Here is a 14,591-nt window from a genome sequence, read left to right on the forward strand (position 1 = left end):
TGTTGGAGAACTGTTACAAAGAAAAAATTCCACTCCAGAAAATGTTCAAATAACTTCTCAAAAATATGCTTGTTTATCAACAGTCAATTTATTATAAATAAATCCATTGGCACAAAATGAGTCCAAGTCTAAACACACATAGCACAAATATACAGTATCTATGAAAACAAAGACGTCAAAATATTATAAAAAATTAGTATTAGCTAAATGTGATATAAATGATCTAATAAATGACTAAACAGTGTGTTTAATCTGTTTAGTCTGCCTTGGTTTAGTTGGGTGTTGACAAAGATATTGATTCTCCATTTTATAGTTATATGAATTATTGTTACTGTATTGCATTTTAATTTAATGTAGTGTGTTATTTGTGACCCTGGAACACAAAACCATTCCTAAGTAGCACGGGTAGTTGTAGCAAAAGCTAAAAATACATTGTATGGGTGAAAATGACAGATTATCTTTTATGCCAAAAACTATTAGGTTATTAAAGATCATGTTCCCTGAAAGAAGGATGTACATTTCCAACTGTAAATATATTAAAACTTTATTTTTGTGAGCAGATGCAGTTGCTTAGGATTTAATTTGTACTTTAATGGCGATTTTCATAATATTTAAATTTTTTTGGCACCCTCAGATTCCAGATTTTCAAATAGTTGTATATAGGCCAAATAATGCCTATAACAAACCACACATCAATGGAAAACTTATTAAATCATCTTTCAGATGATGTATAAATCTATATTTCGACGCTTATGACTGGTTTTGTTGTCCAGGGTCACATACAGTCTTTGAATGATAATGAAAATATAAATATTAAAAATGCATGTATAAACATGTCTGGGCAGTTAAGAGTGTTTTGACATTTTAAATGTATATTGATGTCACTGCATTAGATACAAAATATCAAACCATATCAAAGCAATGAGTGGTACCTTCTCTCAAGAATAACATACTGTAACTTTTGCAATGACCCATAACCAACCCATGAGCCCAAGTTTGTTAGTTAAAAAGTCATAGCAGAAAAAAGAAAATGGTCTGAATACCCTTCATCCTCATTTTGATGTGTTTGAGCTCACATTAAAAATAAATGCCATTTGGTTTGATCTTTTATCTACGCTATGACATCCATACATTTTTAAGTGTGGCTCAAGTGTCAAAAAGTCACACCCTTTGTGCCACAACTAGATTATAAAAGGATTATAAAAGGTACAAACGGAAAATAAAAACGATATTGTCCCAGCCAGACTGGAAAATAGCTGGGTATCTTCAATAGGCATTGGAACTGTGGCCCTTAATTGTTTCAGTGATTGACAGATTGAATGCTCTATCAACAGATTGTATGAAAGGGAGTTTTTATCTCCCAGCCTCCCCGCTGTGTGATAAAAGCCCTTCTCTTACAAACATGAGACCGTCTCCAAGTTCAGATCAGCGGTTTGAATAGGGGTAAAAACACAGAGCCTCGGACGTTGCTGTTTATAAGACTCCTATTGAGAAGTTCTGGTCACTGTGGTAGGATGTCACGTGCAGGGGAGGAAGCAAAACAAAGAAGCGATCAGTACATGAGATCTGAAGCTCCTGTGGTAGCATTAGACTCTTTAGCCTCCTGAAAGGGAAAATGAATCCCCGCCAGGCGGATGAGTAAAATATTGAGACCGTGTGTGAGGAATGTGAGAAAGATGAGCCAGAAAGACCTGTCGAAGCATTCGCTTTGCGTCTTGTAGACAAAGCTGCCTTCACTGAAGTTAGTGATGGTCTCAGTCAAACGGTTGAACTTGACCTCAGATGCAAAAAGGATGAGGACCAGACAGCTGCAGAAACCTGGTGAAAAGAGACAATCATGGAGGTTACCAAAAGAAGATGAGCTGAGATTTTGAGAAGGTTGTGAAAGTAGATTGGCTGCGCTTGAATGGCATTGCCTAAGTAACTTTCATTTAGCACTATTATAGTTTGTACCACATCCCTTTTTTAATGAAATATCACTTACTGTATCTTGTCTGCTTGTAAACTACTGTAAGACATGTATTGTTTAGGAAAAGATGAAGAACATCATCTTGCTTGTTTCATCTTTACTGTTGGGCTACCAATAATGATAGTTAAAATATCTTTTTGAACTTTTCTATAAAGCACAAAAAAACTGGAAAAACAATACACTGTAAAAAATAATATGCTGGGTTTACTTAAAAATATAGTGCATCATTTTTGCATCCACTTTTTAAAGTATGTTTTACTTTAAATTTAAAGGAATTGCATAAGTTGGATGCAAAAATAATATTTATTTTATTCAGTGTACTATTAAAGCTATCCATCTGACTTGTGTACAATAGTCCAACTTTTTAAAATCCATAAAATAGCTTTGTCTGCTAAAAATTGTGTGAAAAGGAGAAAAATCATACTGCGAATTCAAATGGGATTAAAATATGTCGGTGAGTAAACAATGACACAAATATATATATGTAAATGTCATTGTTAACTCACCGACATATTTTTATTTAAATTTGTTTATTGTAAATCGCGCTGTCCCTTAGGTGTACTATTTTGATAGCAATAGCGATTGTTTTAGTGCATTTTTAATAACATTGTTTGATTGCAAATCACTTTAGTCTATTACAATACATTTACAACACAGCACAAAATGGCGGCAATTTTATGCCAATAAAAAGTGAACGCATCACTGATGCCCCTGCGTGCACTAAATTGTTATTGCGAGAGCATAACAGATCTGTGCGCAAGAAAACGAAAGCCTGTACACATGTAAAACAATAAGCCCCGCCCCATTACTACCAAAAAGAAATGTGTCGCATAAGCAAAAGCAAGTGAGAGAGGATGCAGCGTGAGAGTGTGTGGGTAATTTTATGCGGGCTGTGAGATATACCCTGGTGTGCGAGGGCTTATTTGCAGAAATGTGAGATGTCGCACGTCAGGTTTTAAAACAAGCTTGCAGGCTTTCGTTTCCTTGCGCGCAGATCTGTTATGCTCTTGCAATAACAATTTAGCTATTTAGGATTATCGCGATTGTGTTGGGGCTTGGTGGCTCCAGTGTGTCATGGAGCCAACGTTTTAGCCCCGCCCCTAACACAATCGCTAGGTTGTAGTTAAAAGTTAAAAAGATGCATAGTGGGCGTGGTTTCAATGCAGATAGAGGACACGCCCACTGCATTTAAGAGCAGAGAATTTTGATAGCTTATTTTATTCACAGGGCGTTTTTTATCATTTAAATTTGGCTGGGTGGATACCACATTTTTCTATGGTGTGACAATTTGAGAACAGATTTAATATCGGACTTTACACTGAGGTCATGTCAAAGACTGAAATAATACATTAATTGAAATTAATCAAATCAAACTTTGATGCTCCTAATTTCATAATAAGATAATGAAACTTGGATTTCACAGGAAGGGCCACAACTGGTAACATTAGGTTATACATCACAAAGTCTCATCTTTGGTTTCATTCACTTCTCATCTTTAACAAAGTATTCTTACAGCACAAGCTATCTTCAGGCTTTAATAGTTCAACTGTGTTGACAGTCAAATGGCCTATTGAAGTGCCATCCTCCATCACTACAATCAGTACATGTACAACACAGGGACCTGACACTAGAGATGTAATCTGTCCAGTTGCACCAAGTGCATTCATTTCCATCACTTTATTTATTTATAATGCAATTCTGTCTTCTCGGGATAGATGAGCTTGCTTTCTCAAAGAGGCTCATTGTTAAGGTAGTTTAGTAAAGATTCTGCTGTTTGTTAAAATGTTAATGTGATTCAAGAATATAAGAGGGTTAACTGGCATGGTAAGAAACTGTCTAACTGACATTCACAGCATTCAACTTTTAATATGCATTTACATAATACATACATAAAATATGTCTTACCAGTTTGAATATACTGTACTGAATGTATGTTTTCAAAGACTTTAGATTTGTAAGTGCTCACAATTAATTGTTTTAATGATATAGATGTGTGGGACAAAATAGTAAAAGAAATCGTTTAGTGTGCAGCAAAGATGGAAACTTTTCCAGTGCTGTTTAAAAACCATCCCAGGATGCAAAATTTTGACTTTTTGGGTTAAGGTTTGAATTTTTTGGCTTCAATATTAGTCTTAATTGTAGAAAACAGTAATAATTAAAGAATTTATACAGAATTATTTTGTACAAAATGAAGTACTATGTGGCCAAAGTATGTGTGTTTGTGTGTCTTACAGCTTATCACATTCCAGAGGTAAAGTCCCAGCGGTCCGTGCAATGTCTCATAAGGTTTTCCAAAGGCATTGTAAAAAAAGAATCCAGAGGAGACGGAGGAGAACAAGATGAGCACCGCACAGAAGAAGATCACACTCACATGTAGACTGGCTGGAATCACACCTGTCAGGTCAGGAAAAACTAAAAAAAGACAGAAAGAGCTTTAACATCATAATTTAAACATAAACTACAGGAATATAGTTACAAGATTTATAGGAAGATTTATTCATGTTTTCCAGGTTTCATGTTTGGAAATGTGGATATTTGGAACATGAAAACACAGTATGTAGCAAAAAGATTATATATACTTTAATTAATTATCATTCAAAATATTATCAAACCTACCTAAAGTAGTTTTAATATACAGTCTGCTTTTAAAATTACAGTATATTCTTCATTGATGTACAGTATTCTTCATTGAATCTTAATTTAATGCAGAGATTAAGATTTGCAAACTGTATTAAAAGGTTTATTTTAAACTCGTTCTTTCTGTCTACAATTTTTTATGCATCCTTTTGTTCATAAAAATGGAATGCAAATTAATGACAATATTCCTTTGTTTCCAAAAATGTGCCATTAAATCTGGGCCAATCCTTTGTTTCCGATCCTCATTAGCAAAGAATGTTTTTGGACATGCTGTCATAAAACTCAAAGGCACTGCAATGAAAATGATGCACTAACTCTGTCCCAACTCGACATACAGAAAATGTGGAAAAAAACTTATTTTGATGGGGTTTACTATTTTTTTTTTTAAGTTCACAAGGAATTGTGATGTCACAATGTTGACCTGATGTTGAAGTATTTGGACACTTAAAAACGTGTCATTTACTGCATTATACAAAACTCAAGTGGCATCTCCAAAATATATGCTGAAATGGACTTATGAAGTAAAATTACTTTTAACTAACTATCCCAATGGTGATTTTAGTGAATGTATGAAAACAAGTGCAAGTTACAAGACATACATAAATATAATTACTGCTGCAATTGTATGTATGCATGTATAGTTTGTTTATGTATGTACACTGTACAGTTCTGGCATCCATTGTGGATAGCAAAGTAAGACTATGCTTAGGGAAACCTGCTTTCCTCACTGGGTACTGTATATGACAATAAACGATTTGAATCTAAATTCTTAATAGGCATGATCTATGTAGCTATATCTGACAACATGTCCAAATACTTTTTTGACTGTAGTCTGTAGTTTTTTGTTAAAAAAAAATCAATGGACAAAATGTGCTTTCTTAAAATAAATGCAACTTGGTTTTGCAATTTATTATCTAATGCAATGAGAACAAAAGTGCCCAAAAGTCTCCATATGCTTTTCGTCCATTGCATGTGGCTTGAATGATAAATTAACTCTTAATATCCTTTTACCAATTATATTATATAATGCAACTCACAAGAGAAATAAAAGGGTCTATCCCCCAGACCGCACTGCTTCATGCCCTGGCCTTGGAAAAGTCCGTAGTTCGCCCATCCGATGAATTTCTCCAGCTCCGGTCCCGATGCATTGACTATCTGTGCGCCTGTTTTACACAGAATAGACGCCTTTACCCAAAACGGAGTCCCCATCGCAGCCGCTACGACGAGAACACAGGCAAAACAAAGAACCCCAGAAACAGAGAAGATAACTTTCTTTTGATAATCAGGCATTATGTTTGACAGGTCCTTGGTAAACAGCCTCAGTATCCGAAAGATATCCAAACGTTGACGTACACTCCGGCGATCTTCCAGTAATCCAGTATGATAACGCGCATTGTGCTACTGTGGATTTCCTTTCTAAGCTGATAATAGAAATATTATGAAATGATCCGTAAAGTTGTAGCAATGTTGCTGGTGGCGATGTCTTCTCTGGATAGAGTTACACTGGATGTCTTTCACTGTGCTGCGTCTCCAGGTAACTGGGTTGAATTTCTCGCACCAGCGGTCAGGGGATGTGACCTTAATTCTGATTGGTTACTGGATCGACTGTCTGTCTGCCTTCGAGAAAGTAAATTAAATTCTAATTTTAAATGTCGAGTTTATTGTGCGTAAAATGGCGCGTGATTTATGGATATTGATATCTAACTTCTATTCATGATACAGCTTGCTATTATAACGCAGGGCAGTAGTCGCCTAGTGGTTATTAAGCGCACATACAGAAGTTCATGTGATGGTACGTGATTGAGGTACTGTACAGTGGGCTACGTTATGACACATGACGAAACTCAAGTTAGTTTCTGAATAATAGCGATAATCTTATTTTGACTCGATCATTGAGGCTCCTAGTTGGACATCTGATTTTTTTGTGCGAAACAGGGAAAGAGAAGGAGAGATGATAAGTTTGAAGGATTTAAAATAAATAATCTCAGACCAGTTTTATATCAGATGAAAAAGTCTCAGGACAACCTATAGAATCGTATTGGTTCTGAGAAAACACATTAGAGTTCTATACTGTCTTTGAATATGTATGATAACTAACAATAAATCAGTCTTTCAGGTATAAAAATTGAGATTTTATTCACTAGATATCAGTGTTCGTATTAAGGGAGGCTTGCTTGGTCCCTGACCTCCTATAAGCATTGAGGGATCCCCTAAAGCACAAAAATATAAATTAGGGGGGTCTCCTGGATATTATTAAAATTAAAATACAACATGAATTTAAAGTCGCAATGAAATTGAAATGAAAAACTATATATGTATTTTTAATAGTGTGGTATTATTAACAAATGACTTATCTGTGAGCTTCATTATTTTTAAAAAATTCGTGTGTGCTCATAATCTTTAATCAAAAATGCAAATCTCCTCCCCTCCTCAAAACGATCTCTCTTCACTTCCGGTCAAAAGTATGGCAGGTGGGCGGGGTCCGGGAGAAGATCGCAGTGATTAGCAATTAGCAACACGACCCAACTTCAAACGATCCAATCAGATCTCGATGGACAAATTCAAATCCAGCCCTGCCTTATTTCATCTCAAAAGCCGTTTCATTCGGATATACGTCACCACGGGGAAAATCGCTACTTCCGTTTCATGGCGACTTTAAAACTCTTGCGCTATGCTGCCACAAAGTGACACTGTGTATTATTTGTCTCAAATTCGCAATAAACTAATCCAAAAGATTTCTGTCTGAAATTTCACAATAATTTGGGGGGTAAAAATGGTTAGGGTTTTAGTTAAGGGTATTTTTGGGGTTTCTTTATTTAAAGTGTTGATCCAGGATCACATCTTTCTTTGTAAAATCACTGTGACCCTATAATGATGTGGGGGGTTGGCTTTATAACCAGTCACACGAAATTACGTACCTATAGTCACGTAAATGTTTGATTCTTTTTCGTTATACTGTCACGAATTTCTGCGCTTTTTTGTAATCGTATCATGAATTTCTGTTTATGTGTCATTGTCACGTATTGGTTACTGAACTGTTTTGTCCTAATTTCTTACTATTTTTGCTTCGATTTAGGGTTAGATTTACATAAAATTACATCCTTACCCAAACCAACTCTAACCCTAATGCCAGGCGACGACAATGGTTTAAAATTTAGAAAATATAAAAAAAGACATCTGAAAAAGAAATAGTATAAACCAGCAGTTGAGTAACCAGTGACAATGACACATAAACAGAAATTTGTGATACCATACCTCCATTTCTCACAAAACTTTCTTTTTTTATTTAACTTATCCCCCTTTTCATCTGTGAGTTTTCGTTTCCAAGGTTGGCTGACTCCTGGTTAATGTCGCCACATGTCAAGTGCAGACTGCAAGTTAGCTGCAAAACTAGCTAGCAACAGACCGTCTCTAGTGCTTCAAGTCTCGCGAGACTTGGAGCGTATAGACGTTCTGTGGGTAGCTCACCTCATCCCCAGATTAGTTACTAGCAAACACATAATACTGCATTACTATTTTGGTATGAAAATCACCCGCCAGTGTGGCGGATAGCTTTTTGAATTTAGTCGCCAAACGGAAAATCTACTGGCATTTGGCGGGTGTTAATTTCGGACCCTGCGTGTACTGTAGGGATAGTTGGTTAAGCAATCATTGTGCTGAACACTTCTGCATGCAGCAGGCTTTAAAGAAAAAGTGATAGAAAAAGTAATGGGGGGCATATGCCCCAGTGCAGCTTTATTTCTAGCAATGCCCCAATGCTGTAGTGATAGCTGCCCACTGCTCCGAGTGTCTGTGTGTGTGATCATGTGCAGGTCACTCATTTACTCTACTGTAAGAAAATCAAAAATGAAACATTTCACAAAATAATTTCACAACATAACTACATTCAGAATGTTTAATTTATTCTGATCTGACTAGAATTTGCTTGTATTTTACTAGTTGGCTAATTTGTGTGAATCATGCAAAAACATACAATTGTTAGAAGAAAAAAAACAATAATCACTACCCCCACCCCTAAACCTAATGTCACAGGGTGAAATTGTATAGGAAATATAGGAATTTTTGGTTGTACAAATTTATAAAAATTAGCCATCTCATAAAATACATATGAATGGCCATTAGGTTATGTTGGCTAATTGCATGAATAAAATGACATCTGTAATAAATATCAAACCATTTTACAGAAATTTTAATTTTTAAAATATGTAATAACCTTATAACATGACATTAAGAATATAAGAAATTTTAAATAACATGACTTGATTAATCCAGTTATCACAGTTGCACAGTAACGTAACACCAGTAGTCCAGCCCAGTACTATCTGCTTTAAAAAAAAATTACCATGGGAATGTTTCGGTTATGAGACGAACAAATAATTTCCTAGCTTAGCCGACACACTGACAGAAAGGTGATGATTAATAACCAGTGGGTGTTCAAGACCTTTTGACAGACAGTCATACCACCACAGACAATGACTCACATACTGTTCTGACTGTTTATAAGCACAAGTAGCCTTTTTCTTTCTAATTTCGGTGAATAACAAGCAACCCAAATTCCATCAAAAAGTTTATCAAAGGGAAATTAATGCAAATAACATTAACCGTGGTAACAATATTTAAAAAATATATAGTCCAATCTTTATTTACAATAAAGCATTTACAATTTAAAATACATCATTTATTAATTTTCGATTAGCCATTATTGTGAAAATTACAAACAATTTATACAATTCATTATCAACCGTATGCTTAATGCATGCATAACTAAAATAGTAAATGCCACAACATTAAATAATCATACAAACAGATCTGAGCAAATTTACACATTTCATCTTCTTTAGTCTTATGTTAGAAGGCTTTATAGGCATTATAAATGTAATCAGCTGTCCTTATGAATATTAATTTGTGATGTAACAATGACTGATAGACAGGCAAATTAATTCCACCCTGCTCATATAAGCTAGTTTCAGTTTTGTCCTTATAGTTGTCGTTTTATGCGACAGTGTTTTCTTTTGCACCGTAGCACATGTACAGTAAAATACTGGAGGATGTCTCAGTTACACTTGGTCCAAAACTCCTTTACTCTCCTTTACTCCGATGGAATATTTACTCTGGAATTTGAGTATCGGCATCTGACATGCTGAGTTGCTTTAAGAAAACCTTAGTGACCCGTTTTCTAAATGCACGGCAGATGATGAAATACAACAGGGGATCAAAGCACAGGTGCAAAATGGCGAGAAGCAGAGTAGACTCCTTGGCCAAGAACAGACGCTTTTTCAAGGCACAATCTGTGATTAACTCTGTGACTTGTGTAAACGTGTACGGCATCCGCACCGCATGGTATGGCACAAAGCATATAACGTAAGCCAGAGTCACCAGTGCAATATTTCTAAAGGCATGCTGGGCGCTCGCTTGGTCCTCTGGGTCAGTTTCACGTCTACGCCAGAGCTGCTTCAAGACCAGACCGTTGGACAAAAGCACAGCTGCAGAGGCATTAAAGAAGATAGCCATGCCCAGAAAGACAGACAGTGCGTGCCAGTGCTTAGCCATTTCAGTTTTAAAGTCAGAACAGGTTACCCCTTGTTTCATTGTTATGTTATTTATAGGGATGGCCATGTTGGGCACATTTATGAAGAGGATGAGGAACCAGACAACTGCTGACATCAGCACAGCAAAGCCTACCTCCTGCAATCGGAGAAGTTTTGAGCTCCGGGTTATTTGTAGATATCGTTGAACGCTGATAAATGAAAGAAAGATGATCGAAGCGTACAAGTTGATGTAGATGAGTGGCCCGGTCACCTGGCATTGGAAGACCATCAAACTCTGAGACTCTGTGCCCAGATCGTTTGCGATTTTAACTGGAAGAGCCATCATGAGCAGAAAGTCTGACAGCAGAAGGTTGATCAGGTAAACGTTGATGCACTTTTTTGCACTTTTGCTGGTGATGAAGGCCCATAGTGCCACCAGGCTGGTGGCAATGCCAATGAGGAAGATGAGGATATAAAGTGTGGCGAAGGGTACCATGTTGTCGTTGATCACACAGGTGCTGTGATTTGCACTTTCCATTTTTGCACAATTTGTACGTGAGCAATGTACTCAACTCTTAAAAATTTAGGGAGGATGTGGTAAATTCTCTGCTCATTTGCACGTAAATGTCTTTCTGTTTAAGTCCAACAAATCAGCATATATATGTAGAAAATCTTTTGTAGAAGTCCTGTAGAGAGGCAAAAAATATACCATTATTTGGTTTATTAGTATAAATTATGCTGTTTTAATTTTTCTTATCATTTCTAAACATTCGATCCATGTAGTGTTGTAAAGATTGTATTAACTTTTAAAAGTACAAATCAAATCATATACAGCAACCAATGGCGGATGGTGACTTCGCTTCGGAGGTGCGCAAATTTAAAATATGTGTTTGAAGTGTCACGTGTGTTGCCCGTCATTCCAAAATATGTGTTCGTTGCGTCATGTGAACCATGTGCATCATGTGGATGGTCAAAATAAGTGCCTGCTGCACATGCGTCAAAACCGTTTGTGATAAAAGAGACACTCATGTTCATAAAATACCCACAAGACACTCATTTAACAATAAACTCAAAATTGACACCTGCACAAGGCTGGGAAGGGCTATGGGGAAATTGCCAAGCAGCTTGGTGAAAAAACTGTTGAAGCAATCATTAGAAAATGGAAGAAGCTAAACATAACTGTCAATCTCCCTTGGACTGGGGCTTCATGCAAGATCTCACCTAGTGGGGTCTCAATGATCCTAATAAAGGTGAGAAATCAGCTCAGAACTACACGGAAGGAGCTGGTCAATGACCTGAAAAGAGCTGGAGCACCGTTTCCAAGGTTATTGTTGGTAATACACTAACTGTACATTCACACGGGGCTTAAGCGTTAACGCTTAACGGAAGGCTTGTCTGAAGCGTAGCCAACAGCCAATCACTGTGGCCGCAACACAAGCTCCGGTCTTCCATAAACGTAATTGGCTGGCTCTGCCTAGGTTATTTGCATAAGGCGATATGATTGGCTGACGCACGCGTTGCCGCTTGAAAAGTTGAGAAATGTTCAACTTCTGCCGCGAGCAACGGCGCTGACGCGGCGCCGACGGATCCACAATTCAGTTCGCCAACGCTTGACGTCACCCATTACAAGTGAATGGGAAGCGTCAACGCTTACGCCCCGTGTGAATGCGCCGTAAGACGTCATGGTTTAATATCATGCATGGCATAGAAGGTTCCCCTGCTTAAACCAGCACATGTCCAGGCCAGTCTTAAAGGAATAGTCTACTCATTTTCAATATTAAAATATGTTATTACCTTAACTAAGAATTGTTGATACATCCCCCTATCATCTGTGTGCGTGCACGTAAGCGCTGGAGCGCGCTGTGACGCTTCGATAGCATTTAGCTTAGCCCCATTCATTCAATGGTACCATTTAGAGATAAAGTTAGAAGTGACCAAACACATCAACGTTTTTCCTATTTAAGACGAGTAGTTATACGAGTAAGTTTGGTGGTACAAAATAAAACGTAGCGCTTTTCTAAACGGATTTAAAAGAGGAACTATATTGTATGGCAGAACAGCACTTTTGGGAGTACTTGGACTCGCCTGAAAAGTCCGCTCCCCTTCTCCCTCTCATAATGGGAGAGGGAGGGTGTTTCTGCGCCGAGTCTAAGTACTCCCAAAAGTGCTATTACGCCATAAAATGTAGCTTCTCTTTTAAATCTGCTTAGAAAAGTGCTACGTTTTATTTTGTACCACCAAACTTGCTCGTATAACTACTCGTCTTAAATAGGAAAAACGTTGATGTGTTTGGTCACTTCTAACTTTATCTCTGAGTGGTACCATTGAATGAATGGGGCTAAGCTAAATGCTATCGAAGCGTCGCAGCGCGCTCCAGCGCTTACGTGCACACACACAGATGATAGAGGGATGTATCAACAATTCTTAGTTAAGGTAATAACATATTTTAATATTGAAAATGAGTAGACTATTCCTTTAAGTTTGCCAATGACCATTTGGATGATCCAGGGGAGTCATGGGAGAAAGTCATGTGGTCAGATGAGACCAAAATAGACTTTTTGGTCATAATTTCACTAAACGTGTTTGGAGGAAGAAGAATGATGAGTACCATTCCAAGAACACCATCCCTACTGTTAAGCATGGGGGTGGTAGCATCATGCTTTGGGGGTGTTTTTCAGCAAATGGGACAGGGCGACTGCACTGTATTAAGGAGAGGATGACCGGGGCCATGTATTGCGAGATTTTGGGGAACAACCTCCTTCCCTCAGTTAGGTATTAAAGATGGGTCGAGGCTGGGTCTTCCAACATGACAATGACCCGTAGCACACAGAAACCTGACTGATCTAGAGAAGATCTGTGTGAAGGTGTGGGCCAAAATCCCACCTGCACCGTGTGCAAACCTGGTGAAAAACTATAGGAAATGTTTAACCTCTGTAATTGCAAACAAAGGCTACTGTACCAAATATTAACACTGACTTTCTCAGGTGTGCAAATACTTATTTGCAGCTGTATCATACAAATAAATAGTTTTTAAAAAATCATACATTGTGATTTCTGGATTTTTTTTTTAGATTATGTCTCTCACAGTGGACATGCACCTATGATGACAATTTCAGACCCCTCCATGATTTCTAAGTGGGAGAACTACTTACAAATACTTATTTTCCTCACTGTATTATAAACCCTTCAGATGCGTGTGAAGCAGGCACTTATTTTGACAACACGCGTAATGCACATAGGTTCACATGACGCGTCAAACACATATTTTAAAATGACGAATCACACACATGATGGGCTAAATACCTGTTGGAACGAGCTTCGCATCGTGCGCCCTTGAAATACAAGTCACCGGCCGCAACTGAAAGTAACTTCTTGTTTGACAGGAAGTTGTCCAAATTCTTAATATTCCCAAAAATGTGTCCATATGGCTAATGATCTGAATCGTTTTCCAATCCTTCAGCCCTAATCACAATAGCACCAGTATAATAAAAATGTAGATATTTGAGGTAAAAGTGTTTGATTCGGTAACACTTTACAATAAGGTTGTATTATTTGTTAACATTACTAAATGCATTTAGCTAACATGAATTTTCATTAATCTTTGCTAATGCCAAAACAGTTCATTAGTTAGTTCATGATGCATTAACTTATGTTAACAGATACAACCTATTTGATTTTAAAAACATATTAGTAAATGCTAAAATTAACATGAACTAAGTAATAAATGATGTAGAAGTATTGTTCATTGTTAGTTCATGTTACCTAATGTTAATAAATACAACCATATTGTAAAGTGTTTCCAACTGATCCATACTGACGCTTGTATGCTCACATTAGCACAGTTTTAGGGATGTGAGCATGGTTAGGTGGTCAGCAAATTCCCTAAAAAAAGGAAACTCATATATTGTACATTTACATAGAAAACACGCCTGTTGACTTACAGTTTACTTTTTCTAGCTTTATTGCAAACTGTGAATGAACAGTACAAGTATTTTTGCCGTTACCATCACTTCCTGATTACTAAAACAATAACAGAAAATTATTACAAGTAAATATGTAATTAAGAAATTTGAAAATGATATGTATGATTGATTTTCAGATATAAATGAATGCACATGATGTTTCAACTTACCTTCAGACAGAGATAACGTAACACCTCACAGACATCATATATGCAGATTGCCGAGCGTTAGGTGAAGCTTTGTCTGTTCGGAAAATCCAACAACTACAGCTACTCAGAAATATCTGAGTTCTTAAAGCCTCTCCACAGACTTCATTACATTACACATCCTGTTTCCTCTTTTCTTTGGGTTTGGCCATAATTACATCAACCAGTGGAGAGAAGGCATGTACCACTGTTCATAACGTATACTGCAGTGACGCAGAGGAAATGTGAAACTTTTTAAATTCACTGCATGTAGACAACCACAAACCACACATCTTTTTTCTATAGTTTG

At 37.0% G+C, this 14,591-nt stretch overlaps 2 protein-coding genes across 4 annotated transcripts; both read right to left on the reverse strand.

Moving 5' to 3' along the window:
• Positions 1-113: 113 nt before the first annotated feature.
• Positions 114-6,296, reverse strand: clrn1 (clarin 1). 2 transcript variants are annotated; one of them, XM_065280182.1, is made up of 4 exons: positions 5,644-6,296; positions 4,202-4,381; positions 1,692-1,818; positions 114-1,504 (listed from the first exon to the last, which is right to left on the reverse strand). In XM_065280182.1, the coding sequence occupies exons 1-4, from the start codon at positions 5,894-5,896 to the stop codon at positions 1,474-1,476; spliced, it is 591 nt and encodes a 196-aa protein (XP_065136254.1). In that variant the 5' UTR covers positions 5,897-6,296; the 3' UTR covers positions 114-1,473. The 2 variants fall into 2 exon arrangements, with proteins under 2 accessions (XP_065136254.1, XP_065136253.1); XM_065280181.1 differs by having other exon boundaries at positions 114-1,818.
• Positions 6,297-8,545: 2,249 nt separating this feature from the next.
• gpr171 (G protein-coupled receptor 171) lies at positions 8,546-14,500 on the reverse strand. Of its 2 annotated transcripts, XM_065281668.2 has the most exons (3): positions 14,267-14,500; positions 14,076-14,154; positions 8,546-10,820 (listed from the first exon to the last, which is right to left on the reverse strand). In XM_065281668.2, the coding sequence occupies exon 3, from the start codon at positions 10,670-10,672 to the stop codon at positions 9,713-9,715; it is 960 nt and encodes a 319-aa protein (XP_065137740.1). In that variant the 5' UTR covers positions 10,673-10,820; positions 14,076-14,154; positions 14,267-14,500; the 3' UTR covers positions 8,546-9,712. The 2 variants fall into 2 exon arrangements, with proteins under 2 accessions (XP_065137740.1, XP_065137739.1); XM_065281667.2 differs by lacking the exon at positions 14,076-14,154.
• Positions 14,501-14,591: the final 91 nt, after the last annotated feature.

The sequence above is a fragment of the Paramisgurnus dabryanus genome, chromosome 8 (genome assembly GCF_030506205.2).
Source record: "Paramisgurnus dabryanus chromosome 8, PD_genome_1.1, whole genome shotgun sequence".
Classification (NCBI taxonomy): domain Eukaryota; kingdom Metazoa; phylum Chordata; class Actinopteri; order Cypriniformes; family Cobitidae; genus Paramisgurnus; species Paramisgurnus dabryanus.